The 13,045-nt window shown below is 35.2% G+C and overlaps 1 protein-coding gene across 1 annotated transcript; it reads left to right on the top strand.

The window, feature by feature from the left end:
- Window positions 1-1,432: 1,432 nt before the first annotated feature.
- LOC129880388 (uncharacterized) lies at window positions 1,433-12,906 on the top strand. Its single transcript, XM_055954393.1, has 4 exons — window positions 1,433-2,196; window positions 9,946-10,098; window positions 10,189-10,394; window positions 12,563-12,906. Exons 1-4 carry the CDS (start codon window positions 1,702-1,704, stop codon window positions 12,768-12,770), a joined length of 1,062 nt encoding a protein of 353 aa, XP_055810368.1. The 5' UTR covers window positions 1,433-1,701; the 3' UTR covers window positions 12,771-12,906.
- Window positions 12,907-13,045: the final 139 nt, after the last annotated feature.

Raw genomic sequence — 13,045 nt, 5'->3', positions numbered from 1 at the left:
TAAAAATATAACATAAGTTCTAAATTAAAACAAAAAATTTAACATAATACTCTTATGTCAAATTTCAACATAATGTACATAAATATGATTTAAAAGAAAAGAAAAACCTAAGTCTATAACCTTATTCAATAATGAATTTTACTTTATTTAAAAATTAAAATACTAAAAAAATTATGCTAATGAAAAGAATAAACATAAAAAATAGATAATATAAAAATTGCATGGAATCACATGAAGTAAATGTTGAGAATGAGAAAAAAAGAGAATATCAATCATAAAAATAATAATTATATTTTAAGAAAATATTAGAATGATAGAAATAAAAAAGAATTTCAACTAATTAAAACAAAAAATATATTAAAATAAAAATTAAAGAAAGAAATTAAAAAATAATTAACTTGTAACTAACTCATATAATTACTAGTAATTCGCAGTCTTCCCTGAGTATTGAAGAGCGTAATTACCCCCTGTCAATTATATCAAATTATATGATGACCAAACAATTATATGACCAACCACATGTAAAACAATCTAATTACACTCAATTACACCAAATTCAACTACTCCCTCTATTCCTTTTTACTTGTCAAAAATTTTCTAATTTGATTTTCTTTTTTATTTGTCAAATTTGACAAATAAAGAAAGTACAATTTTTTTTTATCAATTATACCCTCAATTAATTGGGAGAGGTAATATCTTTGGTATCAAAATGTTTTGGAATTTGAATTATGGCTTTAGTGATTAGTAAAGGTAAAATGGTAAACTTATCATATCAATAATTAATTTCTTAATATGTGTGTCAAATCAAAAATTACCAAGTAAAAGAAAATGGAGGGAGTACTAGGGTGGCTTTTCAAACACGCCCCCCCCTCCTTCCAATCCTTACTCCTTAACTATTCCACCCCCCATCTCGAACCCCACTTCCCCATCCCTACCCCTTTCATAATACTGTTAGATAAAATATAAATGCTTTTAAAATAATATAATAAAATATAAATTTTTTTAAAATAATATTTTCTTATTTATGTATCAAATACTAAAAAATAAATAAGACTACTTATTTTCAAAAAAGTATTTTCTAGGAAGTTATTTTTAATGAAAGACATTTTCCTTTTGGCCAAACACAGAGTCTAGATGAACTTATTTTAAGTAACTTATTATTTTGACTTATAAGTAATTTTTAACTTATAAATTCTTTAAAATAAGTATATTCAAACAAACTCAATTATTTATTAGAACTTATTTTAAGTACAAAATGAATTTAAATTAATTACTCAAACACTCAAAGAAAACACCTAATAAGTAACTCATAAATCTATCCTGTCGCATACTTTTTTTATCTCATACTTATTTGTTAATTCGTCCGCTACATCTACGGCGGAGAACGGTGGGTCACCCGTGAAACCAGAAAAGTTTCATGCCGTGACAAAACTCCCAAGTCCGCACTGCTCTGAAAATTCTTAGACCCAATTTCACTCACTGCCACACGGCTCTTGTTAGTGATGGGCCACGTCTCCATTTTTCTTGCACCCATTAATACCCACACAATTTCTCAATATTTACAACAAACTTATCATCACAAAACCACAAACGAAAGGCCTTTTTCGCCATTTCATCACTGATATGCTAAAATATCTAGCTTCCCCAGTTTGAAATTCCAACTCTGTTTTCCTCCTCCACTCATTTGAATAGTCACCGGACATGGCAGTAGTAGTCGGAAACATAGCACTACTCCTTGACGGAACTCACGTGACTACTCCACGTGCCGTCGTCTTACCAGATCGGAAAACAAGGGACGTTCTTTTGAACTTTTTTGTGAAGAAAGACCCATGTCAGAATCAAGGCATGTATGCTTCTAGTGGGTTTGAAAATGAAAGAGAAAGAGTAAATCCGAAAGTGGGTCTTCGGGGGAAAGCAAATTCGAAAGTGGGTGCGGTAGATTATGAGAATTCAAGTGATGATGAGAATGGAAATGGTGTTGAAGATAAAGGAGAAGAAGGGGGAGGAGGGGGAGACGAGGTCGATTGGGAGAAAGAAATGAAGAGGAGAGTGAAGGAGATAGAGGAGATGAAGGAATTGGAGAAAAAAGCAGAGGAATTGCAGAATCTTGTTGATGAGGAATATGGTGAAGAAGGTGAAATCAGTGAAGAGACTGAGGAGGAGAAGCGGGAAAGAGTTCGAAGGGAGCTCGAAAAGGTGAGGCCTTCTTCCTTATATTCTTCTAGTTAAACCTTCAGAGCTCCTCTAGTTTGCTGCAAAAAATAAAATAAATAGAAGCTATCATAGCCAGCCTTATCATTCCCTATATTATTATTGATGTTATTGTTATTAAACTGTATTGGAAAATATTAAACAGTAACAATATTTTCTGAAAGTAATAAAAGACAGAATCTGGAATGAATCTGAAAATAATAACAGTATATGAAAAATTATTGTAAGAATAGAATCGAGCCCACTGAATACACAGTGTGTCCTTAAGAAAATTATTACTCTCAAAGTACCCGAGGTTTTGAAATCTTTCCTCCTAAGATAGAATGATTTACTCACTAAAGTAGATGTACTGCAAATTTTGGTGACTGTGAACCACTCGAAGGTTGTATATCACACGATTTTAGGAAGTGCAGAAAGAAGAAGAAGAAGATGTTATTTCAGAAATTTCGTATGGAACATTCTGAGGATTAACATATATATATAGATTGTTTACACCTTTTAAGAAAAGACACCTGTTGGGAAAATGTTTGCAACTTTTCGGACAAGGTTGCAATCTTTCAAAAATCCGTTGGAAAAATGGAGGGAAATATTTTTTAAATTAATCCGGGAAAGAAACGGATCGCGGGTCACGGGTCAGGATTTTTCCATTTAATTAATTAAATAAATAATATTAATTAATTAAAATTTAAAGAAAATTTGGTCCAAAAAGATTATCAATCAATCGACCAAATCCAAATTCAAATCCAAATCCGAAGCCGTGGCCGAATCCGAGCCGATCGAGCGACGACGACGACGGCGCGAGGGGAGACCCTCTTTTTGACCCTTTAGCAACATGAAGGAGTGCTTCTACTTTTAAGTAGGAGACTTTTTCTTTCCACCACCTATGTAGGACCAAAACTTATTTAATAAAGCAATAGAGAATAAATCATTTTTCCCTCCACTTTTTTTTCCTCAATTTTCTATTCAAACTATCAATTAAACTCAATAATCCCCCACATGAATGGGGAATGTCTCAAGATAAAGGAATGCACGGATAAGTGTGTGATATACAAGCGAAGATTAATTGCATCTGGATAAGTAGGTTTTCCTTTGAACTTTTCATATTGAAATTATATAGGATATACTCGATCAATCGGTAGATGCGATATTTTTGAATCGTCGAACTTTGTTGTATAACTAGACAACATAAGTCACACAATTAATCATCAACCATCTATGGTTCTCACGGTTGTGTTCGTTTCAGCCATGAACACCGCCTGGTTTCGTGAATGCATAGAGAATAGACCTTTACCGTCATTCCCCTTAAAGCGGCTTATACTTCACATTCACATAAGTGATTTCTAAACGTGTAGTCCTATAGACACACTATCTAGTCATTTTTCGCCAGACTTAGATAATCATTAAAAAATCTTTAATGCTTTATTAACTCATTAAAAAGCCTTAAGGTTTTATCCTTTGTCTCTGAACATTGTCATCATCACGAGAATGAGTTGAGTTATTTGACAATGTTGAACCGCCAATCATAACTTTGTTTGATCTCTTTGAACCTAGTTCTTGGAATCTCTAGTCTACTAGGTAGAGTTACCGCCATGATGACTTGTCCTAGGCCTTAACCCCATTCCCCTCGATGATCTTTCAACAGCCTTTCTAGATAGTTTTTGTCAGTGGATCCGATACGTTATCTCTTGACTTTACATAGTCAATAGTGATAACATCACTAGAGAGTAGTTGTCTAACAGTATTGTGTCGCCGTCGAATGTGACGCGATTTTCCATTATACATAACGCTTCCTGCCCTCCCTATTGCCGCTTGACTATCACAATGTATACATATGGGTGCCAAAGGTTTGGGCCAAAATGGAATATTTTCCAAAAAATTTTGGAGCCATTCAGCTTCTTCACCAGCCTTGTCTAAAGCTATAAATTCAGACTCCATTATAGAGCGGGCGATGCATGTCTGTTTTGATGATTTCCAAGACACTGTTCCTCCTCCAACGGTGAAAACATATCCACTTGTGGATTTAACTTCAGATGATCCGGTGATCTAGTTTGCATCACTATATCCCTCAATTACTGCGGGATATTTATTATAATGCAAAGCATAGTTTTGGGTGTGTTTCAAATACCCCAAGACTCGTTTCATTGCCATCCAATGAGTTTGATTGAGATTATTCGTGAATCGACTCAACTTGCTAATAGCACATGCTATATCTGGTCGTGTACAATTCATAATATATATCAAACTTCCCAAAACTCGTGCATAGTCCAATTGTGAGTCACTTTTACTTTCATTCTTTTGAAGTGCAAAACTTACATCAATTGGAGTTTTTGCAACATTAAAATTTAAATATTTGAACTTATCAAGAATGGTTTCAATATAATGTGATTGTGATAATGCTAGACCTTGTGGAGTTTTATGGATCCTAATTCCTAAGATCAAGTCAGCAACCCCTAAGTCTTTCATGTTAAATTTGCTAGCAAGCATACGCTTCGTAGGATTTACATCGGCAATGTCTTTACTCATTATCAACATGTCATCAACATATAAACAAACAATGACTTTATGATTTGGAGTATTTTTAATGTAAACACATTTGTCACACTCATTAATCTTAAATTCATTTGCCAACATTGTTTGGTCAAATTTCGCATGCCATTGTTTAGGTGCTTGTTTAAGTCCATAAAGTGACTTAACAAGTTTGCACACTTTCCTTTCTTTACCTGGAACTACGAAACCCTCAGGTTGTTCCATGTAAATTTCTTCCTCCAATTCTCTATTTAAGAAAGCCGTCTTAACATCCATTTGATGGATTTCAAGACCATATACAGCTGCAAGTGCCACTAACACCCGAATAGATGTTATCCTTGTTACCGGCGAGTATGTGTCAAAGTAATCAAGGCCTTCTTTTTGTCTATAACCTTTGACCACAAGTCTTGCCTTATATTTATCAATAGTGCCATCAGCTTTCATTTTCCTTTTAAAAATCCATTTTGATCCTAAAGGTTTATTTCTAGGAGGAAGATCAACCAATTCCCATGTATGGTTATTCAAAATTGATTGAATTTCACTATTGATTGCCTCTTTTCAAAATGCTGAATCAAAAGAAGACATTGCAGCTTTAAATGATTGAGGCTCATTTTCAAGTAAGAATGTCACAAAATCTGGTCCAAAGGAAGTAGATATCCTTTGACGTTTGCTACGCCTTGGATCCTCTTCGGTTGGTGTACTTTCCTTTGGTTCTTCTCGCGGTCGTTTAGATCTTTCACTTGAGGACTCATATTTGGTTTTATACGGATAAATATTTTCAAAGAATTCAGCATTATCTGATTCAATTACCGTATTAACATGAATTTCAGGATTGTCTGATTTGTGAACCAAAAATCGACAAGCTTTGCTGTTTGTAGCATAGCCAATAAAAACACAATTCACGGTCTTTGGTTCGATTTTTATCCTTTTGGGCAAAGGAACTTTGACCTTTGCTAAACACCCCCACACTTTGAAATATTTCAAGTTGGTTTTTCTTCCTTTCCATAGTTCATATGGAATAGATTGTGTTTTGCTGTGGGGCACTCTGTTGAGTATTCGATTAGCTGTAAGGATAGCTTCCTCCCACAAGTTCTGCGGTAATCGAAACTTATTAATAGAGCATTCATCATTTCTTTTAATGTTCGATTTTTTCTTTCCGCAATTCCATTTGATTGTGGTGTGTAAGTGGCAGTAGTTTGATGAATAATTCCATATTCTAAACATATCTCTTCAAAAGGAGATTCGTATTCTTCACCCCTATCACTTCTAATCATTTTTATCTTTTTATTCAATTAATTTTTCACTTCGTTCTTGTATTGCTTAAATGCATCAATTGCTTCATCCTTACTACTAAGCAAATACACATAACAATATCGAGTGCAATCGTCAATAAAATTTATAAAATACTTCTTCCCACCACGAGTTGGTGTAGACTTCATATCACAAATGTCTGTGTGAATCAATTCTAAGGGATTAGAATTCCTTTCAATAGATTTATAAGGATGTTTAGCATACTTAAATTCAACACATACTTGACATTTTGATTTATTGCAATCAAAGTTAGGCAATATATTTAAGTTAATCAGTTTTCGCAAGGTTTTATGATTGACATGTCATAAATGTGAATGCCATAAATTATTTGACTCAAGTAAGTAAGAAGAAGCTTGAACTTTATTATCATCAACAACCATTACATTTAGTTTGAAAAGACCCTCAGTGAGGTAGCCTTTTCCTAGATACATTTCATTCTTACTGACAACTACTTTGTCTGAAACTAGAACACACTTGAATTCATTCTTGATAAGAAGACCGGCAGACACCAAATTCTTTCGCATTTCTGGAACATGATAAACTTTGTTCAGCGTCACCACCTTGCCGGATGTCATTTTCAGAAATACTCTTCCATATTCTTCAATCTTAGCAGTTGCAGAATTTCCCATATAGATCGTCGCATCAGGTGCTGCAGGGGAATAAGTAGAGAAGGCTTCTCGGACTACACACACATGCAAAGTAGTTCCCGAATCAAGCCACCATTCTTTGGGATTACCTACTAGGTTGCATTCTGATAGCATTGCACATAGATCATCCATACCTTCTTTATTTTCCACCATATTGGCTTGTCCCTTTCTCTTGTCCTTTTTCGGAAGACGATAATCTGGAGCTTTGTGGCCAACTTTCCCACAATTATAACAATTGCCCTTGAACTTTTTCTTGTTCTGCTCTTGATTTTTTTCAAAAGGTTGCTTCCTTTTCTTATTCTTTGGAGCAGCATCTTCAACGATGTTCGCTCCCATAATTGTTGAATTTCCACGTGACTTCTTTTCTGCTGTTTTGTTATCTTCCTCAATCTTGAGACGAATCACAAAATCTTCCAACTTCATTTCCTTGCGCTTGTGCTTTAGATAATTTTTGAAATCTCGACACGAAGGAGACAATTTTTCTATCATTGCAGCCACTTGAAATGCTTCATTAACTATACCTTCAGCAATAAGGTCATGAAAAATAAGTTGTAGTTCTTGAATTTGGGTTCCAACAGTTCTGTTATCTATCATTTTATAGTCTAGGAACTTAGCAACCACAAATTTTTTCAAGCATGCGTCTTCAGTCTTGTACTTCTTCTCAAGTGCATCCCACAATTCTTTAGAAGTTTTCACAACATTGTAGACATTGTACAAATCATCATCCAAAGCACTTAGGATGTAGCCCTTGCATAGAAAATCCGCTTGTGTCCATACCTTAGTAATTATAAATTTTTCATTGGCCGGCATATCAGCAGCGGGCACAGGAGAGTCTTCGTTGGTGAACTTCTGCATACCAAGAGTGATAAACCAAAAGAACACCATTTGCTGCCATCCTTTGAAGTTGGCTCTAGAAAATTTTCCTGATTTTTCTGCCGGTGGCACTGAAATGCGGCTTGTTGCAGCAACAGTCGCAGAAGTAGTAGCAGTATCACTTGTCATTTCTTTTCACTGTCAAAATAGATAAATTGTCTTAATATTTCAGAATATCAGACCTTTTACAAAAACAACGATGAAGTTTTTATACTCTTCAAATCGTTGTACAAGTATGAACTTTAATATTCCAACGAAGTTTTTATACTCTTCAAGTCAGAATATTTATTTCATACAGAGTAGAAAATCACACAGGTTTTAGTCTCCAAAAATAGAATACAGTTTAATCAGAAAAATAAAAATAACGCTAATTTCCTTAAGATTGTTATTAAACTATATTGGAAAATATTAAACAGTAATAATAACTTCTGAAAGTAATAAAACACAGAATCTGGAATGAATCTGAAAATAATAACAGTATATGAAAAATTATTGTAAGAACAGAATCGAGCCCATTGAATACACAGTGTGAGCTTAAGAAAATTATTCCCCTCAAAGTACCCGAGGTTTTGGAATCTTTCCTCCCAGGATAGAACGATTTACTCACTAAAGTAAAGGTACTGCAAATTTTGGTGTCTGCGAACCACTCGAAGGCTATATATCACACGATTTTAGGAAGTGCAGAAAGAAGAAGAAGAAGATGTTATTTCAGAAATTTCGTATGGAACATTCTGAGGATTAACAGATATATATAGATTGTTTACACCTTTTAAGAAAATGCACCTGTTGGGAAAATGTTTGCCTATTGAGAAAATGTTTGCAACTTTTCGGACAAGGTTGCAACCTTTCAAAAATTCGTTGGAAAAATGGAGGGAAATATTTTTTAAATTAATCCGAGAAAGAAACGGATCGCGGGTCAAGGGTCAGGATTTTTTCATTTAATTAATTAAATAAATAAATAATATTAATTAATTAAAATTTAAAAAAAATTTGGTCCAAAAAGATTATCAATCAATCGACCAAATCCAAATTCAAATCCAAATTCGAAGCCGTAGCCGAAGCCGAGCCGATCGAGCGACGATGACGGCGCGAGGGGAGACCCTCTTCTTGACCCTTTAGCAATATGAAGGAGTGCTTCTACTTTTAAGTAGGAGACTTTTCCTTTCCACCACCTATGTGGGACCAAAACTTATTTAATAAAACAACAGAGAATAAATCATTTTTCCCTCCACTTCTTTTTCCCTCAATTTTTCATTCAAACTATCAATTAAACCCAACAGTTATAACAATCCATGCCTAACTATTCATGTATTATTATTATTTTATTATAATAGCGTTCGGCCCAGTTTGTGCACACCACTGTGCACCTGCTAATTTCCGCCCATCTAGATTTAGGCAGATTATAAGATGAACCAAAGGAATCTGAAAGTTTATATCTATGCATCCATAATATGCTTTATTTCTTCACAGTATAATTACCTGTTTTAAGTATTAACACTTGGAGATAAATAGCTGATGCACCTACCTAAGATAGGATCAATCTGGCCTTTTCCGGTGTACTAATAATAATTTATTCAACTTTCGTCTATGTTTAACTCGCTGCTAATAGCATCACTTTTGAAACTGTACTCGGATTGAATTTTGGATTTGGTGACTGTTAAGTACTCCTTCCATACCAAAATAAGTGTTGCTTTAGCTCATTTCACGCCCATTAGGAAAAATAATTAATAAAAGGTATAGTTTACTAAGTTACGCCTATTTATTAGATGTTTCTTGAGAATTGAGGACTATTAATACAAGGGTATAGTTGGAAAAACATGCTATTTTGTAATCTTGAATTCCTAGGGTGACACGTATTTTGGGACAAATATTTGTGCTAAAGTGACATTATTCTAGGATGGATGGAGTTGTAATTTAATTTTGAATTGTGGTAGCCACTAGCCAGTGAGCAAAAGAAAGGAAACTATAGCGGGTAAGGTACAACTACAAATTTGTATCTGGAATTGCAGAAATGAGTTAACTATTTCTGAGTACTCTTTAGCACTATATTTTGTAGTGCATCAATGGCTAGAAACTATTTTCCACTAGTTGAAAAAAGTTTTCTAATTTGAATAATATATATTTGCAAGCAAGACACCCTCGAAGAGCTGTAGTGACAGTAGAAATTTGCTGCAAATTATCCTAACAACTATTATTGCAGATATTTCTCTTGCATGCTTTATAAAATGCTTACTGCTTTATGTGGTGAAGCTTTATCGTGATGAGTTAGTAAAGGGTGAAAATATCTTCTAAATTACTTTGCTAAAAATTGGTTTGATGAAAAATTTCAGATCCTTTAGTCTCAAAACCATCGTTTTAACTCTGGTTTGAAATTTAGGTGGCAAAGGAGCAATCGGAACGCAGAAAAACTGCTCAATTAATGTTTGATTTGGGCCAGAAGGCTTATGAGAAGGGCATGTATGGACGTGCAATAGAGTTCCTTGAAGGTGCTCTTACTATCATTCCTAGACCAACCTTGTTTGGTGGAGAGGTTAGTAGCATGCTACTTCCTGGGTAAACCACACATAAGATGTGCTAATTTTATTCTAAGACTAATTGCATTTGCAAATTGAACTTTCAGATACAAATATGGCTTGCAATGGCCTATGAAGCTAATAACCGCCACACAGACTGCATTGATTTGTATAAGCAACTAGAAAGAAAACATCCCAGTGTCAGCATCCGACGTCAAGCTGCAGAACTTCGTTATATATTGCAAGCACCTAAGTTGAAGATATCTCAAGAAGAAATGGTCACTATACCACTTATTGGTTCTAGCTATGATAGGTAAATCCCATTCATCTAATAGTGCATATGTTAGCCAAACAAAACAGTACCAATAACTTGCTTCTATGCAGGGGGCATGATATGCAAGTGCCTGGGGCAATCAATATGGTTATTTAGTGGTTCATTCGTTTTAATATGATAGTGACTTGAACGTGAAGTTACTAGCTGACATCAATATAATTGTAAAAATAATTTATTAAACACCAAAGAATGTGACTTAGTGGTAAATGAAGGGAGTGCAAACTTTGAAAACCATGGTTCAACTTCCAGCAGAGACGAAAAAATCTAGGTAATTTCTTGTGATCTGCTGAAGTCTTGATAAGCATTGGGCAAAGTTACCTGATACCTTAATGTCCTAGTGGGAGGTAGCATAGGTATGTGGTGTAACAGTCCAGCGAAACTGACTATGAAACCACTGTTATTTGTGTGCTACTTTTAGCATCCATGGATTATTGGAAAATTTTGTAGTATATGCCTCTAGGATATCTATTCGTTAAAGCATAGAAATAGCAGGGCAGTTGAACAATTGAAATTATCTTTTGTTTTTGGGGTAAGTAAAAGAAATTATATTTACCAAGTGGAATATTTACAATACAAGCACTTGAAACTAACTGAAGCTGAGCAAAATGGCTCCAGCATAAGCTACTTTCTACTGGTCCATGCACTCCTCTATCTTATAGTACATCAACAACTTATGTTGCTCGGACTCTTCAAAAATGTCACCGCACCCGTGTCGGATTCTCCAAAACTGCACTACTTTTGGAGGATCCGACATGCACCCGCCAATATTTTTGAAGAGTTTGAGCAACATTGTCAACAACAACAACATACCCTGGGAAATACGACAGGTGGAGTCCGGGGAGAGTAAAGTGTACATAAACCTTCTCCCTATCTCGTGGAGGTAGAGAGACTGTTTCCGAAAGACCCTCGACTCAAGTAATCCATATCAAAGCAGTTTGGAAAAAAAATACAAAAGTAAAGAAGACACAACAAATAATAGGGAAAGCCTTAACTTTTAACAACAACAAAATACTGTGATAACCGAAGCACAAAGAACAACAGGTAGTGACAAAAATTGGAAGATAAGAAACTACGAGAATAATGCTAAACTATCTTATCGTACATGTAATCAAGCTCTCCATCATCTTTGCTAGTTTTGCCTTCAAGGTTCCCCTTAAGATAACTTCTTGGATAATCATCCTGACTGTTGTTCCCACAGACGTGTGTTTTCCCTGGAAGATTCTCATATTCTTCTCTTGCCAGACATAGTATAATGAACAAGCCATTGTCATTCTATACACTTCAGCAGCTGAACACTTCCCCTTGCAATTTATTGCAGCCCACCTCACCTCTTCCTGCCAAAGCAGCATTGCCTCTGTATCCCCTGCTATTACAGAATTTTACACCATATATTAGCAGGTATCTCACATTCAAAGACAAAGGTGAGAGATACTTTCCTTTGCAGCTACACCAGAGACAGCACAGATTATCAGTACTCCAGTGAGCTAGTCTGTCTCTAGTGTAGAGCTTTCGATGAGCAGCCAGCCTCAGCATGAAGATCCATTTTGGGGTACCTTGGTTCGACACACTACTCTTCTCCCTGGCATCTTCACAAACTCGCCTCTCAGCTTCACACAGATCTTTCTGATAGAAGATGTTTGCAGTTTGAACAAGTCATTAGGTTTTTTTAACATACTATTCCACTATGCTCCCTCTCTTCCCTCTTTTGTTAACAAATGCAAATTTCTCCATGGAAGTGGATTGCAGAGGTCCACTGAGTAGGAATGCGACTTCAGATGATTAAGATCAACTGAGAACTTTTTCAAGTTATATTAGAGACAGACATTCTGAAGTTGGAAATCGATTGAGTGAAGCTCATTTAGACTCATTTAACCATGCTAGAAGATTAATGGTAACTGAATGACAACATGTGTATAGTACGTGAGGCCACTATCTGGTGTAATATTCTTAAACAGTTCTAACACATCATTGTTTTCTTCTTCTTTACTAAATATTAGGTGTTTGCTCAATTTCACAACATTAGGGACTACTTATTCACAAGAATATTTCTACAAAGTAATTCATTTGAGGGACTCATGCTTCCTGTGGCTGAGTGCTTCCAAGCATCATTGAAGATCAGCACTAATTTCCCTTCCTTTTTTGTATAGTTATGCTGGATCATGGACTGATAAAAACAAGGACAAAGATGAAAGACAAAGTCGGTCTACAACGAATCAGCTTCCATCAAGCAGGGACTGGGTGGGAGACTTTCTGGTCTGGAAGCCCCCAGTTGATTTGGAGAAAAGCCAATCATTCTGGGCAATTTTAACAATATGGATAGCCTTGGTTGGAGCTGCACTCTTTTTGCAAAAATGAAGCATATATATACACACACATGTAAAGATGTTTGTTGTTAGCTTCCTATTCTTTATTGGTAAGTATAGGCTGATGCGTATACTACTTGTATATTACTACCGTTCTCTAATATAATTAGCAATTATCGATTCTGCTATGCTCTGCACTTTGCATTTGTTTTCTGTTTGCGTTTTCATGGTATTCTTCGTCTTCCCTAAATCCTAGTGAACCAGTATTGTCGTTTTTTCTCTTACACTGGGGATCGAAAAGGAATTAATGAGAATTGAACTCATGCT

Source organism: Solanum dulcamara, chromosome 2 (genome assembly GCF_947179165.1).
Source record: "Solanum dulcamara chromosome 2, daSolDulc1.2, whole genome shotgun sequence".
NCBI classification, from domain to species: Eukaryota; Viridiplantae; Streptophyta; class Magnoliopsida; order Solanales; family Solanaceae; genus Solanum; species Solanum dulcamara.
The sequence above is the reverse complement of the archived record's forward strand: the minus strand, read 5'-3'. Positions and strand labels throughout refer to the sequence as shown.

Bases quoted from the DNA above. Each gene is read 5' to 3' on its own strand.
- LOC129880388 (XM_055954393.1), top strand. From the start codon at position 1,702: ATGGCAGTAGTAGTCGGAAACATAGCACTACTCCTTGACGGAACTCAC. The intron at 10,099-10,188 runs GTTAGTAGCATG...TTGAACTTTCAG, and splicing joins CAACCTTGTTTGGTGGAGAG to ATACAAATATGGCTTGCAAT. The intron at 10,395-12,562 runs GTAAATCCCATT...TTTTTTGTATAG, and splicing joins ATTGGTTCTAGCTATGATAG to TTATGCTGGATCATGGACTG.